The sequence below is a fragment of the Tachysurus fulvidraco genome, chromosome 1, assembly GCF_022655615.1.
Source record: "Tachysurus fulvidraco isolate hzauxx_2018 chromosome 1, HZAU_PFXX_2.0, whole genome shotgun sequence".
Taxonomy (NCBI): Eukaryota; Metazoa; Chordata; class Actinopteri; order Siluriformes; family Bagridae; genus Tachysurus; species Tachysurus fulvidraco.
The window spans coordinates 35258796-35281130 of record NC_062518.1 but is presented as its reverse complement, the minus strand read 5'-3'; the positions used below and the strand labels follow the sequence as shown (position 1 = coordinate 35281130).

General features: G+C 38.3%; 1 protein-coding gene across 1 annotated transcript; it reads right to left on the bottom strand.

The window, feature by feature from the left end:
* Positions 1-803: 803 nt before the first annotated feature.
* LOC113640321 (polyadenylate-binding protein-interacting protein 2B-like) lies at positions 804-11533 on the bottom strand. The gene is made up of 4 exons (XM_027142759.2): positions 11370-11533; positions 2279-2439; positions 1771-1950; positions 804-1541 (listed from the first exon to the last, which is right to left on the bottom strand). The coding sequence occupies exons 1-4, from the start codon at positions 11374-11376 to the stop codon at positions 1485-1487; spliced, it is 405 nt and encodes a 134-aa protein (XP_026998560.1). The 5' UTR covers positions 11377-11533; the 3' UTR covers positions 804-1484.
* Between the last annotated feature and the right edge of the window lie 10802 nt (positions 11534-22335).

Genomic DNA, 22335 nt, shown 5'->3' with positions numbered 1-22335 from the left:
GTACATTCTGAGATGCTTTTCAGCTCACCATAATTCTAAAGAATAGTTATATTTACTGTATCCTTCCTGTCAGTTCAAACTTGTCTGACTGTTCTACTGACTTCTCTAATACACTAGAAATTTCTGCCACAAAACAGCCGCTCACATTTTGTGTCTTTGTAACATTCTGTGTAGACACTGTTGTGCTGATGTTTGATTCAAACATGAACTGAACCTTGTAACTTGAAGCAGCTTTTTTGTATTGCACAAATTTTGACTAGAAATTTGAAACGAGTGTCTGGTGAGTGTACAGTGTAGAATAAATACACTAAATTATCTTGTGTACCCAAACTTTACCCTGCTGTTTTTTAATCTCAATTTTTTTTTCCTGCTATAAATTTCTTATTACATTAAATCATTTTGGGGAAAAAAAAAATCAGACATGTCCATTTTGATATAACCATATGACCATAGTGTGCAGTGCTATTGTCCAGCTGAAAGACCACAGCCCACTGCTGGGCTCTGATGACCCTGGAGATATTGAAAGCCCAGTCAGGTTCACTGGTGACACAGCAACAAATTGAAGCAGACAGAAAATCTGAAAACTCCAGCTCACTGAAAGCTTCTCATATTCAATACAACACATTATGCATTTTATACAGTCACCTAAATCTTAATGCTCAGCATGTTTATGAATTGCTCAGTAAAATAACTTGTTAGGGAGAACATAAGGCAATGACTTCAGTAAACAACAAAATTCCACAAACATATCACAAAAAGTCTGAGTGAACTAAAAATAAATAATCATGAGAAACTCTGCAAAATACCAACATTTTTAAATTTTATTTAATTTTTTTCTTCTTTTTGTTTCAAATAATTGCATTCTTGCATGTAAGAATTTCTACTCAAAATCAAATAATGTTTTCATGTGAAAACCTCCACAGATTTTTCTTGCCATTCTACTCAAACTGGCCCATGATGAAGTGAACCATTTAACATCCAGTCACACCCCAAGCTGTTCCTCCGAACCCACAGTTATGAGGCATGACTATCCCAGCCAGACATAAACCTCCCTTATTTTTTTAAAAGAGAACAAAACAGAAAACAAAAGAGACAAACAAATCAGGCAAGGAGAAAGTAAATATATAGTCAGGCACGGTCTTCTACGTGAGAGCTGGGGTGATCTGTCTTCTTGGCTTATCGATAGAAAGAAATAAAACGGCTCTGTTTTCGAGTACAAGGTTAGGCTGCCATGGCTCCTCCTAGAGGCTGCGTCTATGCTCCCTTCCCTTGGTTTACATGTAACAAATGGAAAAATAAAAAGCTTATAGATAAACCCTCCTCCCTCCACCCCCCTCAAAAAACCCTCACCCTCCTCCTCCAGCCCCTCACAGCTGTGTGTGTACTTATTTATGAGAGCGTGTACATGGCTGGGGCAATTCCAGCCAAAAAAGTCTCTGTGTGTGCGTGTGAGAGGACTCCACTCCAGAGGGTGAGGATGATCCCTAGTATTTCACTCCTGGGACGAACTCCTTGGCTTCAGGGTTTAAGCTGCTCTTGCGCTGAGAAAAGAAAAGGAAGAGAGAAGTCAGATTACAGCATGTTATTTCCCTGCGTGATTTACATAGGAAATACTGTTCGTTAATAGTAAATATGGGCTTCATGATCAAATATATACTGAAAGTCTTCTGCCAACTGGCTCAACTAACAAGAATTTCAAGTCAAGCTAAGCATTTGTGCAGTAGAACATGCTGACACAAAGCGCAAAAGGCGAAAACAGACTTGTCTTACCACAATCTCCTCTGTGTTGCTGTTGCTGTCACTGACTGACAGGCCGTTAAACTGCTGCTGAATCTGTCCCATTCCTGGAGGAAGGTCTCTTGCTGGAATAAACCAATCCTGATCCTCCTCATCCAACATCTCCTGGAAGCAGCGCTCCAGAAACTCTTGTTCCAAGAGCTCTTCCTCTACCTGAGAAATAGGAAGGAAGGAAGGAAAGAAAGAAAGAAAGAAGGAAAGAAAGTGTTACTGATTCACAAAAGGATTAGCGGCAAAACCTCCACCCTCTACACTCACACGGGCGTGTTTGTTTTTAAAAATGAGGATATGAGGGATAGGATATTAGAGACAGGCCACTACTTGTCAACACATGGAGCACAGAGTTGGTCAAGTAAACCAATATGTGTTGAAGACAGAAAGCAGGAGAACTAGAGCAAAAATCAGCCCTGCAACAATCACACATCTACCATTAGAACACAGACTACCAGACAATGGGGCTTCTGTGCGTGTTTGTGCAGACCTGGCGGTTATATTCCTCCTCGTTCTCCATCCACATGTACTCTGCAAATGGGTTAGCCTCTCCCTCTGTATGTCCATTGGTTACGGCTTCTTTTCCATCTTTCCCTGGAGCGCCACCTCCCAGTGTCTTCGCTAGATCAGGCCCGTTCAGATCTGTCGGCTCTGTGAAAGACAAAAGGCGTCTAATATTAAAATGGAAAGAGAAAAAAGAAAGAAAGAAAAAAAAAAGACTTGTAGTGCCTAGGATTTGAACAAAGCAGTGTCGTGCAGTTAAAATGTCCAAAACAACAGTAATAAATATCAGATGAGGCACACAAACACTAAATGTTCCATGTTCACAGATAAGCGTGCCTGATCCCAAAATACAGCTCTATAGCAAATCTACAAAAGCTGGTAATCATTGGCTGGGGAAACACAGGCTTTAAAGATTGTTCGGCAAGGACTGGAGGCATAGTGTGTAGAGCACGGCTATTTTTATAATGCGTGACTCCAGGATCGTGTCATGTTTTATTTTATTTTGGTATTCCTAAAAATCATGTAGGTGTGTCATGCTCAATAACTTATTATAAAAGTGTTATGACCGTGTTTATATTTAACCCTCACTTTATCTCACACACATACTATATGGCCAAAATCCCTCAAACCCCTTTGTGCTAATTGAACATCCCATTTCTGGGTCTAACCTTCACAGATTTCAGAGTATGGCTGTGGGGATTTGAGCTCATTGAGCTAGAAGAGCATTACTGAAGTAAAGTGCTGATCTTGGCTGAGGCCTGGGGTGCAGTTAGTTCATCCTAAAGGTGTTCAGTGTTGTTAAAGTCAAGGAAACCAGAATTCTTCTACATTAAAATTTGCTCCTGTGCACAAAGTGAGATCCATGTACACACAGTTTGCTTTGTGATGCTGGAATAGGTTTAGAAGATATGATATAAAGACAACTGTGCACTTTCAGTTTTGGCGCAACATTTTAGGAAAGATATGGGTGACCCTTTTAGGTGCCCAGTTACTTCTGGCCATATAATATAGATGGATGACATGCTAAATTCATGATTCTGATATCATGAATGAGGGCACCTCCGTAACAACTCGGACTGAGAAACGAGAGAAAAAAAAAAAAAAAAAGAGGCAGATACAGGAGTGCAGAGCCTGGCAGTTATTTGCCAAATTTAGTCAAAACCAGGGTCAAAATTGTGACACACACACACACACACACACACACACACCTCCAGCTCATGAGTCCTAAGTACTGCTTGTTGCATTAGCAGACAGATTAAATAAACCAGAACAGACTGCACACACAGATAAGCACAAAGCAGGACTTACAGGATTCTTCAACGCACAATTAAGTCAAAGCAAGTTAGGCTATGTAGTCAAAAATTACACACAACCACCTGGATTTTACTGAATGACCGAAGATGTATCATCCATATTGGGTTAATATCAGTAAAAAAAAACAAAACAAAAAAAAAAAAACACCTGTTTGCGCTAGATTTGTGCCCTGCTTGAAGACCCAGGTCATTGTGACCTGCTAGTGTGGTGGACGCACGGCACACAAAGGACATCTACAACTTCCACTGAGCCATATTTGCCTGAGATTCATCAGTTAACGAGACGGAGCACATGCATACGCATGGAAAAAGCACGGCACAGGATACCCTCACTGACACAACAGAAACCATTATTATATGCATAATTAAAATATAATACTTCAGTGCATTGTAGTGTACTGTAGGCAGCCATGTGCTCATGCTCAAATAAAATTAATTACACATGTGTGGTTAGAGAAATTAAAGTGAGGCTTCCACTAAACCGCTCTTATTAGCAAAGCGTTTCAGCAGCTCACTAGATATGTTTTTGTGCCATTCTGTATCAGGAATCAACAGTTTCTGAAATAGTTCAACCAGCCCATCTGGCACCATCTACCAGGCCATTGTTGAAGGCATGTTTCTCTATTTTAATGTGTGAAGATTTGAATACAAATAGAACACTAAATGACCTGCAGCTGCATAATTATATGTATTGCACTGCTGTCCTGTGATTGGCTAACTGCATAAATCAGCGGGCATACAGATTTTCCTTTAAAGTGGCTAGTGAGTGAATATAATGTTGCTCATCACCCTCTGAATCACTAATTTTTTTTTGAATATGCAAATTACATTTAAGTATACATGATGGATTGTCAGTATGGATACAGGTGTAATGGGCTAATACAATTGGCATTCCTCCTGTCACCACTTCAGTTTAAAATTTTTTAAGGGTGGATGATATCCATGTATTTTTAAAGTACCCATTTAGGAAACAACAGCCATCCATCCTTTAATACATTACACAGCTCCACTAGAATTAGAACAGTTTCAGTCACTAATGAATACCATAGATCAACACTATACACAGCCTGTTATAGATAAGTTATAGATATAACTTACCCATTCCTTCCCATACATGAAAAATGTATTAAAAAGACTTGACAGCCTACTGTTGCCTATTAATTTAAAGCACTTTAAAAAAAAAAAATTATATATCATTTTCAATGTGATTTTTCCAAAAGAAATCAATAGACACAGACATACTTTGTGTTTGTCTTACTTTAAACGGTTTTTGTAAAGCAGCCATGTCCAATCTTATCCTGAAAGGGTCGGTGTGGGTGCAGGTTTTCATTCCAACCAAGCAGAAGCCACACCAGAGTCTACTAAAAGCCAAGAACGACTGATTTAAACAGGTGGAATCAGGTGTGGCTTCTGCTTGGATGGAATGAAATCCCTTTGTGGATAAGATTGGACACTGCTGAAGAGAGAGCATTACTTTATTAGACAATGTCTTGAGAGATTAACTCGTGGTATTTATTTATTTATATAAAATAAATTAATTTAATTTAAAAATAATAATAATAATTTCCTTGCCACCATCACCTCCGGCTTGCTCATTAGGGATAGATGTAAGAGATATATAGTACCTTAATTTTAAACTTTACATTTTTTTCCATTCTCTATAATTCTCTAAAGCTGCTTTGCAAAAATGTGAATTATTAAAAGCACTATACAAATAAATTGAATTGATTTAAATGAAAAGGAACATTTGGCAAACAAACAGTTATCTGTCAATACACTAAAAAGTGCTCCAAGAGCCAGGGACACAGGATAGTTTTGTGAGCACAGCGGACTTCATAACATGTCAATGAGGAAACTGCATTTTTCATTTGGTAATGCTAGACGTGAAAGATTAGCCTACGTGGTTTGCAGGGAATGGATTCTGGGGATTGTTTTGGCTGCTTTTTAAAGCAAACCATGTTAAATTGTTCACGTCTCAGTTTGACAGAGTGTGCGTCTCTCAATCACACAGAGATGCCAAGGTCCTATGTACCGTTTCTATCAAAACAGCCACATCTATTGAGGCTCTGAGTCTAGTCTTTTGCCAGATTATGTTTGGTCTGATTAACACATGCTAATAAGTTAATACAGCACTAATTAAGTGAATATACACATAACTTACAAATTAGTTATATTGCTCTAGCTTCATTGCAAACATATCTATGAGGAGTAAATATATATCAGTATGAGGAGTAAAAAAAAAAATCTCTTTCGCCAACTGATTTCTTTAAAAAGCATATATATATATATATGGTATATTTGTTTTGGCATAAGGAAAGGGTAGAATATAATGGCAGAGAATAACAGCAGGAACTCATTCACTTATTCATCTTCAGTAGCCACTTTATCTGCATCAGGCTGGATCCGAAGCTTATCCCAGGATCAGTGGATGCGAGGAAAGTATACGTCATGGACGGGATGCCAAATCCACTGCAGCCCAACCTGTCTTGGGTAAATACTCAATTGTGGATGTAAAGAAACAACATAGATGTGTGTCTGGAATCTAAGGATATGCATTCAGTTTTGCTTATCGAATTATATTTTCTGATGAACAAACTTTACAGCACAGTTTCAGATCAATACAAAATCAGTTTATTAAAATCAAACACAAATAAGTAATGAAAGTTGAAGGAGGGCTTTATTTGATTCCTTCTACTTTTGGATCATTTCTGTGGCTTTAGTTATAAAAGAGCTAGATGAAAGTAAAAAAAAAATTATACAACGGGATCCATGCACTCTTAAGAGCCAAGGCAAACAACATGCACCAACAAAATGTTTTAACTGGCTTGAATTAAAAGTTAATGTCACTCACAAACTAAGACTGAATAACAACCTAATACTTGTCTTTTCTAAATTTCTAATCTGAACAGTTTCTATCCATCACGTAAAAACACACACACACAAAAACACTCATACTTACACGATCCCCATCTAAGCTTTTACAGTGTTCTCCTCACCATAACCTGACATGCATCCAATCAAAACACAAACCGTTTCAAAGTAAGCAAGTGCTGACTTAGCCCTAGGATCATATCTTCTTTCAATGTACAAAAGAATCAATCATCGTGCCATCAGACAGTGCATATCTAAAATAAATGTGAAGTCTGAAACTCAAAGCCAATCCAGCTCATCAGGGGCAGAAATCATCACAGGGATTAATCACAGCTACCGAGTAACCAATGGCTTCATGCATCAAAGGCAGATTATTGTTCACGTATGGAAGGGTAACTCGAATGTATAATAAGCAGTGTAACAATATCCTTATGTGAAAGGTGATGGATACATGGTATTTCAATTGTTTGAGCTATAAGAATATTCTTCTCATTAATATTTGGTTTCAATTATGTGAATAACACTGGAATCCCACTCAAGTTATTGTATAGTATAATATAGGCAGAGACTGTATAATTTTTCATCATGGTATTATTAACAAATGTGAAGAAAGACAAATTTTCCTACAATGTCTGTATTTTTCCTTGTACAGCTTATTCCACTTTATTTTTTACAATGTATTGTAATGAATTACATTAAAAAGATGTATTTCCTTGATGTCACTAAGTAAGAATTTCAAACCAGCTTATCCGAGTGAAGCAAACATTACATAACAGACTTCTTGTTGACATTTTAGTAGTAATCAGTTGACACGACAAATTAACTAAAAATGGGATATCGTTGTTTATTTCCTAATCAGACTTATCCATGGGGTTTTTTGTTTCAGAAAAAAAAAATTAAGATACTACAAAAAACAAAAACAAAAAAAAAACACACACATTAAACTGCATTTTGAAAAAGTCAACAGTGAGGTCTAGTCATACAGCATGACTAACAATGACACTGGAACTACCTTCTACAGTGACACTGAACTAACCTACTCTGGGAACATCAATTTCCTACTCCATATTAGGCTATTATTTGTTTCCATGTAATTACTGTTGATGTTGCATTAATCCAACAACCAACCAGTATTAACAACAAAACAACCTCATTGTTAAAAAAAAGCCGTATCACAACTTAATATCAATATTGTGATCAAGTATGTCGCCATAAAGTTTTCTGAGTTATTAAAAGGTTCTCTTATTTCCTTTTTAATAATTTAAATTAACAGTTACAAACACTGAATAAACAAATGATTTGAGCTTAAAATATTGTATTTAATCTTTACAATTATAAATATATTAGATAATTTTGACTAGGGTTAGTTACTAATTTTTTTCCTCTCCGTCTTTTTAAATTCAACTATTGTTTTGTTGGTAGTGTGTAGACCATGAAACATACTGTACAGTATAATGAACGTCCTCAAGCCACATGCTACAAGTGTCATATCTCCAGATTTAAAAACAACTCCCTCAGGAAGTACACGACCAGCCTGACTGCTTGAAGATTAGTTGTCATCTTACAGAAGATCAGATGTGTGAACACGACCTCATTTCCACATTCAGGATGAAGACACTTTGAGCCTGTGCTAATTGCTTTCCCGGTGCCATTTCCTGGCTCCAGATAGACTTAAAGCAGGTATTATCAGCTTTTTCCCTTCAAAAAGCCCCATCACTCTCTGGTGGTTATTACACAAATATGTGCTAAAAGTGTAGTTGAGATTAGATGCTCCTGGCTTATAACAACAAAACAGCAAAGATAACATGTACATCATAGGCAAATGTCTTAAAGAATAAAAAAAAAAGACTAAAATACAAGTAAAAGCATTTTGTTACAAGTTGTTTCTCACTAAAGCCTGAACAATGTACAGTTTATCATGAGTGCATGATTTGACACAGACAACAAACAAGCAAATTAAAATAAATAAATAACTTAAAAAGAAAACACCATTTGATGGCTACCAGTGTGACTTGCTATTATATAGCACACACCTCAGGGAAAAAGAGTGGTCTGACATTTAGAAATAAATAAGAACCAATTATACTTCTTAAATCTGGAGAGAACAAAAAAAACAGTCTGGAGAGTTCTCTCTCAGGGGGATCTTGTGCATTGCCAATGAAGCGCTGGACACAGTTATTCATGTCAATCTGTCCGTTGTACCAGACTATCTGGCAGAACTCTTGGTCATTAACAATGAGCTTGTTCCTGCCAAGAATCTCTTGGTGTCTGGACCTATTCACCAAAAGAAGTCAATAAAGAGGCGACCACCTAGCTAATTTTCTGGCCATAAGAAATTCAAAAAGGATTTAGGCTCAAAAAGGCTAAAAAGTGCTAGAAAACCTATCCTAAAGAGCAGTAATTTAATGGCCACGTAGTGGAGTTCATGTGTTTGATGCAATTGATAAAATTTTAAATGGTATTGTGTCAATAGCTGGAGAATTCCAATGATATTGTAGTACCGAATTCTTCAATACTGCAAATATCATCAGTGGGTTTACATCAAGCAATTCTCTCTGACTAATAACGACAAGATCATTGCTGACTGGGTAATAAAGGTGTTTGCATTGCACAATACAATAACACAGTAAAAATATTAATAACATTAAAGAGTCACTGATTTCAGGTGGAAAAACAATCGATTCATTGACGAAACGTAGTAAATTCTTTGGACATAAATCCTCAAATCACTTACACACTACAGACTAATCATTTAATTAGGTCTTCATTAGTGTTGTGGAGGCCACTATGTTGTTGGTAACATGTTAGACTTACAATACTGATAGTACCCAAGCCTAAAATATACATACACCAACAAGCCACACTAGCCTCAGATTCCAGATAAGGTTTCTGTGGGTGTAACTCACATCATTGGCATGATTCATAGGAAACCATCACCTTTACGTTCTGCAATGCCTTGCAATATATTTAGTCAAAGTGTAGAAATATATCTGCAATATGCTGATCTCAATGGGACAGGCTTCATACCACATGGGTTAAATATAAAATGCTTTTTTAAACTAATTTGTTCATCAAAAGGGGAAAATGTCACAGTGAAATAAGTCTTTAAAATGAATAAAGGATAACGGAAAGTCTACGCTTGGGCTTAATTTTGGTTTCTTATATGGAAGAGCCACGTGGAACAAGGCATTTATGTTGTGAGACAGATTGCGAAAGTTTCTAAGAGCAAATTGCAATATTCTAAGAAATCAATAACAAACGTGAACAAGATGAAACTCGTCCTTCAGCGTGTTTACACGGTCAACATCAGCATGATAAAAGAAAAGTAATAATGACTCGGTTTAAACACTAACACACACCTGAATGGTCTATTGTATTAAAAATAAATTAAAAAAAACAATAAACAGTCGAATAGTAGCTGAGTGGAGCTGACAGGAGTCGTTGTATCACCATATAAACGATTTGCTTTGTCCAGGTTCCTCTCACAGCTGAAGAAATGCATCTGGGTTTGTATTCTATTAAAGGAACGTTCAGTATTTTTATGAATTGTAAACAGACCCGAAAAATGTGTTTTAACATTCCTAACAACATATGCTAACATGACTAGAACAGAAATAACCCTTTTGAAAACGCTTTATGATTTTGTAAAGCATATATTAGATTAGAGACTGCTAACAAAACGTGGTTTCAAAGACACCATCGAGGGCCAAAACCTGCTAAAAAGCTTTAATTCATTAACGTGTGCGCATCTGTACCTGGGAAATACTGTGAAAAATAATGTTTTAAATGCTATTTGATTAGTTTTAAGACATACGAGTTTGTTTTAGTTTTGGGAACAGTGATGCTAGGGGTCAGAGGAAGGCAAAACAAAACATGGGAGTTAAACTAATAAATTATACTCTTCAGACTTGCTTCTAATCAAGCTAAACTACATGCTAGTGTAGCATTATGTCATCAAGAAGCCATTTGCACCAAACTGCTGTCCATCATCTAGTGATATGCCTCTGAAACAGGATGTCGACATGCTCACATATGGACGAATGAAGCTCATGTAGCAGTGAATGCTAACGAACCACAGAGCGTGTAGGCCGACTGAAGGGAACAAAACGTTCACGATATTTAAATACCGTGAACAAAAAGATATTATAATATATTATAAATAAACAACACACACATATCTAGGGGTGTTTTTATAAACAAAAACAGATAAACGGCAGGCGGTTTGATGTGTAGTTTTGCTTGGTGAAAACATGTCTGGTCAAAACAAAGAGCATGCTAACAGGCTAATGTTTGTGTTGTAGTGTTTAACGTCTGAAGGACGCTGTTGCCGTTATGTGAAACCCGTTTACCATTAAAACACACACACACACATACTCTCTCTCTCTCTCTCTCTCTGGCTGATAGTGGGATTATGGAGCTAATTATCGAGCCTTTCGTTGAACCCCGTGAATAAAAAGTCGACGCACATTTTGTTGGTCTAAAAGGTGAACCCACAAAAGGTCGAGTCAAATGAACTAAAAACGTCCACGAAGAGCCGTTTGAGCAAAATTACAGCGAGTTTCGCTCGCAATAATATTAAAATAACAGACGACAAGAAATCGTGTCTCTCCGAACACGTTCTTTACACGCTTACATCCGTGCGTTAGTTTAATAAACACTAGTATGTGTGTGTGTGTGTGAAAGCGCGCTACAACGTGCGCTCGCGCGCGCATGTTTGCACAAATGTGTGTTCACTACAGTCTCCGCTTTTGTAGTGTGAAAAATGCGTGAAACGTGTCCAAAGCCCGAGTTACTAATGTCCGAGTCAAAGCACACAATCAGCTCAAGATTAAAACTGACTCAAAAAAAATTCAACACAACAAATTAACAAGCAAACGGTTTAGAATAATATACCTGGCATGGCGTCCGCTATAGTCTGTACAAATCCACCAAAGAGACTTAATTCCGCACAAACAGCACAGGGGTAATTCCTTCACTCTGAGTGTAGTTGAGTAGCAAACTGCTGTTGACTAAAAGCATTCGGGACGCGATGGTCATGTGGTCTGTGCTTAAACAAACACGCAGCCCCCTCCTTCTCCAAACTGCGCATGCGCAACACATAGGCAGGCTTACTAGCGCCTCGAATAGGAGGTTTAATCTCAAGTGATTCCCCTTGTTCTTCCCCCAGCACTACACCTCATGGCACCTCAGTAATTATGACAGGCTTTTCCAACACTTTCAAAATATATAAATATTTCAATTATAGAAACAAACTAAACATTGCATGAATAATGTCTGTTTATATGTATATGTATAAATTTACAAAAGTGAGCTTTTTCATGACAAGACATGATTGTTTTTTCTGTTTATTTCTATTAATTTTCATTTTTATCTTTGACATTGAAATACTGCAAAGATCAACAAATACATAGATATCATATACATATACAGGTGCATCTGATAATAAGAATAGGAATGGGGATAGGGTCTTGTACAAAAAGGCCAAATACACACTGAAAAAGGAGATCAGAGTGGCAAAGAGAAACTATTCTGAAAAGCTACGGACTCTGTTTTCCTTTACCGACTCAGCTTCAGTGTGGAAAGGTCTGAAAGCCATCACCAACTACACGACACCATCCCCCAGCACTGTGGTGAATCAACAACTCCTGTAACCTCCGACTCCAACACACCTAAAATTCAGTTCAGTGAAGATGAGGTGTGTCAGGTCTTCAAGAAGAACAAAAGAAGAAAAGCACCAGGCCCAGACAGCATTTCACCATCCTGTCTGAAAACCTGTGCTGATCAACTGGCCCCCATCTTTTTTTTTTTTAAACATTTATTTATAAACTTTTTCAAAGCATTAACAAAAAGTTTGATACAGTTTCAGTTATAGCTCCCCCCCCCCTTTATAGCCCTTTCCGCCAAAAAAATTAACCATACATCACATAAAAGTTAACACAATAATTATACTAATAATAACCATAAAAATAAATAGATAGATAGATAGATAGATAGATAGATAGATAGATAGATAGATAGATAGATAGATAGATAGATAGATAGATAGATACACAAATACATAGCCAATAATAAAAGTTTCCTGACATGTTCGTGGTCTGTACACAATTATAAAACAAAACTCCGATTGGTGATAATATTTAACATTGATCAATGAGTGGGAGAGTCTTCGTCTTCTCAAAATATGTAATCATGGGTTGCCATGTCTTATAAAAATTTTGGACAGATCTTTTCATTAAATATTTAATTTTCTCTAATTTTAAGTATGATACTAGATCACATAACCACATTGAGGCTTTAGGCGAGCTTGTTGACTTCCACTCCAATAATATTCTTCTTCTCACTAATAAGGTGGCAAAAGCAATAACATTTTTTACTTTATTTGTCAGTAATACTCCGTGTTCTGGTACTCCAAAAATAGCAACTTCAACACTGGGTTTTATATTCAAACTAAAGGCCTCATTTAATATTTTGAATATGCATGTCCAATAGTCACTCAACTTTTCACAAGCCCAAAACATATGAAAATGGTCTTCCTTGTCACCTTTACATCGATCACATAAATCGTCAACATTTGGGTAAATTTGTGAAAGTCTACATTTTGTGTAGTAGGCACGATGGAGGACTTTATGTTGTATAAGGCTGAGGCGTGCACAGAAGGTTGATCCATTTACTCTATTAAGAGCCTCATCCCAAATTTCGTCAGGTATTTCGCTTCCTATGTCCTTTACCCACTCACCTTTTATTCTGTCAATTAAAAAATCATTTGAGGACATAACCGTCTTATATATTGCTGCAATTTGACCTTGAAGAGAAGTAGGAGATGGTAGAATTTTATCCAATAGTGAAGTAGGTGGTAAGTCAGGAAAAGTTGAGCTCTGAGATTGAATGAAATGTCGTACTTGAAAGTAACGGAATAGGTTGGACTGTGACAGTTGGAATTTCTCTGAAAGGTCATTAAATATGGCAAATGTGTTGTTTATATAAAAATCACTACACCTGGCCAAGCCTATCCTCTGCCATTGTGCATACATGTGTTCTATTTTACCAGCCGGAAACAAATGGTTATTACAGAGAGGGCTTAGCATAGAAGAGTTGCTGAGTTTATGCCTTTGTCTAAACTGTGACCATATTTTAAGTGTGGAACGTACTGTACAACTGGCTTGATGAGTATTTAGAGGGAGAGAATGGTAGCTTCATTGTTATTAGAGCAAAAAGCGATGTAGAAGTACAAGTATTTGCCTCCGCCTTACACTAATCAACCCCAGTGGAATTACTGGCCCCCATCTTCAAACGGATATTCAACACGTCACTTGAGCTGTGTGAAGTCCCCTCATGCTTCAAAAGCTCCACCATCATTCCCGTCCCAAAGAAATCCAAAATTACCTGACTTAATGACTATATACCTGTGGCCCTAACATCTGTGGTCATAAAATCATTTGAAAGACTGGTTTTGGCTTATCTGAAGGACATCACGGGACCCTTACTGGACCCTCTGCAGTTTGCCTACAGAGCAAACAGGTCTGTGAATGATGCGGTCAATATGGGACTGCATTATGTTCTGCAGCATCTGGACAGACCAGGGACTTATGTGAGGATCCTGTTTGTGGACTTCAGCTCTGCCTTTAACACCATCATCCCATCACTCCTTCAGCCCAAATTAACCCAGCTCTCTGCACCCTCCTCTGTCTGTCAGTGGATCACCAGCTTTCTGACAGACAGGCAGCAGCTAGTGCGACTGGGAAAACTCAAATCCAGGACCTGCACCATCAGTACTGGCGTTCCTCAGGGTTGTGTCGTCTCCCCACTGCTCTTCTCTCTGTACACAAATGACTGCACTTAATGTCCCCTCTGCCAAGCTCCTCATCCAGGACAGTGACGAGTCTGCTTACAGACTGGAGGTTGAACAGCTGGCTGTCTGGTGCAGTCTTAACAACCTGGAGCTGAACACGCTCAAGACAGTGGAGATGATAGTGGACTTCAGGAGAAACCCCCCTGCTCTCCCCCATCTCAGCTCAGCTAACCAATCCGACCTCAGGAGACTACAGAGGGTAGTCCGGGCTGCTGAGTGAATCATTGGCACCACTCTCCCCACTCTCCAAGACCTGTACATCTCCAGAGTGAGCAAAAGGGCAAAGAAAATCACTCTGGACCCCTCACATCCAGCACACTCACTCTTTGAACTGTTGCCATCTGGTCGACGCTACAGAGCCCTGAGCACCAGAACGACCAGATATAGGAACAGTTTCTTCCCTCAGGCAATCCATCTGATGAACACTTAACATACATCTGATGAACACCTAACATACACAGAACAAACCCTATTCTTACATTGTTTACACGTACTCATTTATATTTCAATTTGCACATCTATATTTCAATTTGCACATTTTTTTTCACTGTACATACAGCTGTCTATTGTATGTGTTCATTTCTTATCATTGCCATTCTGTTTACACTGTGGAGCTCCTGTACTAAAACAAATTCCTCGTATGTGAAAACATACTTGGCAATAAAGACCTTTCTGATTCTGATTCTGATAATCTAGAACATCATGGAAAAGTTCAGTAATTCAACTCAAAGAGTGAAACTTTTTTTTATAAAGTATTATATAAATTCAGTACACACAGACTGAAGTAGTTTAAGTCTTTGGTTCTTTTGGTTCTTTTAATTGTGATGATTTTGGATCACATTGAAAAAAAAAAAAAACACCAATTCACAAAAAAATAGAATATGGTGACATGCCAATCAGCTAATTAACTCAAAACACCTGCAAAGGTTTCCTGAGCTATCAAAATGGTCTCTCAATTTGGTTCACTAGGCTACACAATCATGGGGAAGACTTCTGATCTGACAGTTGTTCAGAAGACAATAAATGACACCCTTCACAAGGAGGTTAAGCCACAAACATTCATTGCCAAAGAAGCTGGCTGTTCACAGAGTGCTGTATCCAACCAAGCATGTTAGCAGATAGTCGAGTGGAAGGAAAAAGTGTGGAAGAAAAATATGCACACTAACCGAGAGAACTGCAGCCTCGAGAGGCTTGTCAAGCAAAATCCATTCAAGAATTTGGGTGAACTTCACAAGGAATGGACTGAGGCTGGGGTCAAGGCATCAAGAGCCACCACACACAGACATGTTAAGGAATTTGGCTACAGTTGTTTTTCTTCTTTTTAAGCCACTCCTGAACCACAGACAACATCAGAGGCATCTTAGCTGGGAAAAGGAGAAGAAGGTCCAAAGTCCTCTTTTCAGATGAGAGCAAGTTTTTGTATTTCATTTGGCAACCACAGTCCTGGAGTCTGGAGGAAGGGTGGAGAAGCTCCTAGCCCAAGTTGCTTGAAGTCTGGTGTTAAGTTTTCAGTCTGTGATGTTGGTGATCTGCTGGTGTTGGTCCACTGTGTTTTTTGAAAACCAAAGTCACTGCACCTGCTTATCAAGAAATTTTAGAGCTTTTCATGCTTCCTTCTGCTGAACAGCTTTTTAAAGATTTCATTTTCCAGCAAGGTTTGGCACCTGTCCACACTGTCAAAAATGACTGGTGTTGGTGTGCTTAACTGACTAGCAAACTCACCAGACCTGAACCCCACAGAGAATTGTAAAGAGGAAAAATGAGGAACAAGAGCCCAAAAAATGCAGATGAGCTGAAGGCCCCTGTCAAAGAATCCTGGGCTTCCATACCACCTCAGCAGTGCCACAGACTGATCAACTCTATGCCATGCCAAATTGAGGTAGTAACTAAAGCAAAAGGAGCCCCAACCAAGTATCGAGTACATATACAGTAAATAAACATACTTTCCAGAAGGCCAACAATTTACAAAAAAAAGTTTTTATTTTTTATAAATGTTATAAAGTTTTCCATTTTTTTGATATAGTGAATTGGTGGGTTTTTGTTCAATTTGAGCCAAAATCATCACAATTCAAAGAACCAAAGACTTAAACTATTTCAGTCTGTGTGTACTGAATTTATATAATACACAAATTTCACTCTTTGAGTTGAATTACTGAAATAAATGAACTTTTCCACGACGTTCTAGTTTACTGAGATTCACCTGTAGATAAGTGTTAACGATATAAACAAATCAAAACCAGAAATGCTTTGATTTTCACATATAAATGCCAACTATAAATGCTTCTTGTTGCAAAAGACTGAATGTTTCGAGGTCTTTTTCAAACGAGTGCCAATTATTTAAAAAAGCTTATGGAAATTTACACACATTTACATGTGCTCAACTGGCTGATGCTTTTATCCAAAGTGACTTGAATGGAGACAGCGGTTAAAGCTGAAACAGGATAACTGAGCAGTTGAGTAATAAAGATTTAGAATGACTTAGAGCCTTAAACACTTTCCCATGCATTCACTCATTTGCAGTTGTTTACTTCTGGAACAAAAGGAGGTATTTTTTTTTTTGGGTTAAATCAGTTACGTTGTCGTGGCTTCTACAAATATAAACGTGCTAAATGATTCACAAATGAAAATTTGTGCAAAAATACTGACGGCGGCCACAGATGTATTGAGGTCTACGTTACATGTGAGATTAAAACAATAAACAAAGTAAATGGACAAATAGGCCACAGTGTACAGTAGATAGTTGCTTTGTGGAGAGCCCAAGTGTTACTTTGCTAACTAGCTACCTAACAAACACAGAACTGATTTTTTTTTAAAGATGATTTGAAGACGTTGCCTGGAATTAAAAATTTTAATTTCTAATTCCCGTCCCAGGGTTGAATTTCCTCTCAGGAGGAATTTCCTTTGCCGCGACTCTCCACTAAAAAATAATTGACTTCCGGTCTGTACCGGAAGCAGTGAAAACTAATAAATAAATAGTTTTTAACAGATATAAAATATTTATGAAATGTTAATTATTTGTTACATATTAACTAATAAATATTTATATCGTGTCCATTTCTCACTTGACGTATGCTATTTGCTTTTTCGATGCCATGGTAACGGATATTAGAATCCTGAACAATTATTGGAAACAATTGGGATTTATTTTTATCGTAATTTGTCATAAATTCACAATGAAATCGCATCTGGAACGAAACCAGAGTTAATCGATTAGTTTGGATTATTCTAGCGTAGTACAAAGATATATAAGACACATCTAAAATACACAACCCCTGAAGTTATGATGTTCATTGCGCGTTTCTCTTCGTGTCCTGCAGGTGGCGCACTGCGCACACTGATCTTGTACATTATCAACACCTTCTCTCACTTTCCCTCTTCCAGAGCAGATAAATGTTCTCTTACTTTTATCGCCAGGGTTCTGTTCGGGTCAAAACGAATGGTTAAAACGTAAAATTATAAGTTTCATTTCAAGTAGAATTAAAAACAAAATACATTTCTATAATAAACCCTGATATAGGACAAACATGCTTTTTATAATTACTCACTCACTCACATTTAGTGACCAGTTTAGCCTGGTCAGGGACATGGTGGGTCTGGAGAACACTGGGCGTGATTCACTCAACTGATAAAATATCCTAGGGAGAATTTATCTTTTATATCTTATGTTTTTGGGAGTTGGGAAGAAACTCCACACAGACACAAACCTGAGCTCAGGATGGTTAAGAGCCTAGTGTTTAAGGTGTTGGGCTAACAATTAGAAGGTTGTGGGTTCAATCCCAGGTCCAACAAGCTGCCACTCTTTTGCCCCTGAGGGCTAGGCCTTTAACCCTTAATTGCTCAGTTGTACTGAAAAATAAGATAATGTAAGTTGCTCTGGATAAGGGCATCTGCTGAAAATGTAAAGGTACCCTGGAGCTGTTTAATTCACTATACCACTGCACCACCACCTGGATAATTGTAGGGTCATTTGTGTGACCCATCCATGTTAAGAAGCAAACAGAACACAAGCAACAACTATTACAATGAAAGGGTGTAAAAAAAAGAAAAAAGAAGTGCAGACTACAGTTCCAGGCAACACGTTTCTGAATGTTGTGGCCAGTGTACAAACAGTCAGATGCAGCACTATAGTCAGTGGTTCTTGATACTAGAGATCATTTGAGCAAATTCAGCTCCTCTTCTTGTACTAGCATTCACCTGTTTTTGTGTTTGGATTTTGAGTTTTGAGAGGTTGAACCACTACCAACAAAATAACAGACTACACCTTTAAATACTGTACAAAACTAGCAATTCAATGTGTAGAGTAAATGTACAAAACAGAAAGCCACATTACTTTTAAAGTAATCAAACATACAGTATTATTAAGTTATATTAAATAATTGTCCCTCATTTGATACACCTCAGAGCTAGCTGAGTTCTCCATATATTCTTAAAAAATAGTCTGTAACCATGAGAAACCTTCATCAATATGGAAAGGACATACATAATCAAAGTTCTGCTCTCCTACAAATGTGTCTGTAGATAATGGAGAATGTCTAGGAACTCAGCCAGGCCTCAACAACACCACACACTGAAAATCACTGTTTGTCCTCAGATGTCTTATTTGCATCCTGATGTTTTCTGATGATAATTTGAGTGTCTTTAAGGGGTAAACCAGGGCATCCACAATGTAAAAATGCTTCAGGCATGATCCACATGTAAATATAATTTGTTGCTGTAACGCACAAGCAGTCTCAGAGATTTGATGCAGAAGTTTCTGGAATCTGCTGTAAAACCTCAGCTGTAATTGCACCAGAGTTCTTGGTGTTTCTCAGTGTGGTAGGAAAAGCAGTGTTGTGCTGATTTATTCTGTCTCCGCTGAGGGGGCCCAGATTGCACAAGAGTAAAATGGCAAGCTTCATATTCTCTGCTCCCCTGTTCTTCCACTCCTTTAAAGCCTCATTCTGAAAAGGCCTGGTGAAGAACTAGGTGCATGCTCATTGGGGCTATTTATTATAGTCGTTTACCGTACTTCGCCATCCACACAATTGTACACTCCACCAAAATGCACAAAAAACCTAAGCGCTGCCACACTCACAATCAGTGTGAAACTGGATTTGATCATTCAGCAAGCCATTTCTTTTTGACAGCTTGAGTTAAGGGGAAAATTATGAGTCTGTGTTGTGCATGTGTACGTGCATGTTTCTATGGGTGTGCATGCATGAAAGGTGGAAGTAAGTCACAGGAAAGCCAAGGGTGGAAGAACAAAATACACTACACATGTGTATACAATCACTCACATGCTTATAGGATTACAGCATAATGTATAGGCCAGTTTGGTCAGGAAGGAACACTAGAGGGTGGAAAAAGATATTTAGACTTTTGTGGTTTCTGCAACTGTAAAAGCACTGTCAGTGTGGAGTTAACTGCTCGAAATAACAAATTATTTCACTTTGTTGATGGAGACTGTGGACATCATGTCCCAGACAACTCTCACTCTGCCTTTGGGTGTTGGCCATTAGAAAGCGGAAGGGTGGCAAACAATACAGGAAAGGTTTGGGGTTTAGAGACAAATCACTTCCTGGTTTGAGCAGAACAAACAATTTTGCAGTAAGTCTATATGGTGCACTTCCCATCAGTTGACTCACTGACCTCCTGTCTGAGTCTAAGGTGGGAGATCCCAAGTCTGCATGCTGATAGATGTAGATTGATAAAACAGAAGGGAGAGGGCTGCTGCAGTATGTGTTAAGCTGTTGATTATGGCTTTGATTGTTGACTATGGCTCTTTCACAGACATGAGAAATGCAGACAGCAGATGCACTATAAAATTGGTGTATCATGGGGCTCTTTATGATCATGCAGTAAATGTGCATGCAATATAATGAACCATACATGTTGACCTACTCTGATGCACTATGTGAAGGCTATCTGACAGAGGTAGGGTGATGCTCTGGGTACCACCTACCTAAACATTGATGCATACCAAGTACAGCCCTTCATAATAATTCAATTCCTTAATGCCAGTTGTCCCTTTTAGAAGGACAGTTGGTATACTGCAAATGTTGTTCAGGAATGATTTGGGGAACAAGACAAATAGTTCAAGGTGATGACGTGGCCTACTAAAGCCCAAATTCAGGACTTGCAAAACTTAAAGGATCTGCTGCTTATGTCTAGGTGCCACATACCACAGCACACCTTCAGAGGTCTTGTGAAGTCTTTATGGATCAGAGCTGTTTCAGTTTTTTCAGCATACTGGGGACCTACACAATATTAGGCATGTGGTTTTAATGTTCGCTAATCTGTGTGCATATATATAATCTGTGTGTGTGTGTGAAGTCTGGATGTGGTTTAAAATAAATAAGTATGATTTGTTGAACTGTGATTTGAATGAGTCCCCTCAACTGGGCCTCTCACAGTGGCATTAGTAATGGTCTCCAGATCAATACATTGATTTTGCAGCCGAAGACCTGCTTGCAAATAGTAATAAGGAGATCTCCCCAAAGTGGCTCAATGATATTGAGGTCAGGAGACTGTGATTGTCACTCCAGAACCTTCACCTTTTTCTGCTGTAGCCATTGAAGTGTCAACCTTGCCTTGTGTTTTGGATCATTGTCATGTTGGAACATCCGAAAGCATCCCATACGCAGCTTTTGTGCTGTAGATAGGAAATTGTCTGCCAGTATTTTCTGATAACATGCTGCATTCATCTTGCCATCAATTTCTACCAACTTCCCTGAACCACTAGAGTTCACACAGCCCTAAAGCATAAGAGATGCAACACTATGCTTTACATTGGAGATGGTGTACTTTTCACCATTGGCCTTGTTGACTCCTCTCCAAACATAGCATTTATGTTTGTGACTATAAAGTTCAATTTTAAAGTCATCGCTCCAAATGACTCTGCTCCAGAAGCTGTTGTCTATGTGCTGTCTGGTATACTGAAGGCGGGTCTTTTTGTGGCATGGGCACATGGGGTTTCTCCTGGCAACCCTGCAGGTCATTTGTGTTCAAGTACCTCCTTATTGTGCTTCTTGGATCAACAACACCAGATCCAGAGCAGCCTGTATTTCTGTCGAAGTTGTGTGTGGGTTTTTTCCTGCATCCCAAACAATTCTTCTAGTAGTACTGGGTGAAATCTTTGTTGGTCCATCTGACGGTGGCTTAGTATCAACAGAACCGCTTATTTTCCACCTCTTTATCAGAGTTTGAAAAGTACTGACTGACAATTCCAAGTGTTGAGAAATCTTTTTTTTTATCCTTTTCCTACTACCTTATTATGCAGTCCATTGGCAGTTCATTTTGTTTTCCCAATGGTGCAGTATCCAGCCAAGTCAGTGCATCATCTCATGAGCTGAGAGACTCACTGGCTATTTATACACAGGCAATAATTACAATTACAATGAGTAACAGGTGTGGAAACTTCCTTTAATAGTCATTTAAAAGCTTAAAGCTTTTTTATAAAGATAATGGCTCATATGTATTGGATACAGTAACATACAGTATAAATTCAGCAATGATAATTATTGCATATTCCTACTATTTGCAGTATTCTTGACTTGCCACTAAACTCATAGCACATATACTGACACTCTGGAGCTGACAATCACTACAACAAATCAATTTACATCATGTCTCCCAAAATATGAAAAGAGTTTAGAACCATTTTGAGCACAAATGGTACAGTCACACTCTACATTCTTATTCTGCCTGTGAAGGCTGTAAACGTACTGCAACATGAGACTTCATATGGAGAAAGAAACAGATGGGCTAGGATGAGGATGTGTAGAGGGCAAAAGATAAAAGTGAATGAGAAGAAGACAGGAAGAAAGTCGAGGCAAGACAGGGGGAGCTGGGATGGGAGGAAAAACAGAGGGTTTGATGCAGGGGGTGTGGAGAGAGGAAGACGTGGAAAGGGGGAGCAGATGACTTAATCACTCTGTACTGCCACTCTAAACACTCTCCTCCCTCCACACACACACACGCACACACACGCTTGCACATGGTCATTGAATATGATCCCCTATGAAGTCACTT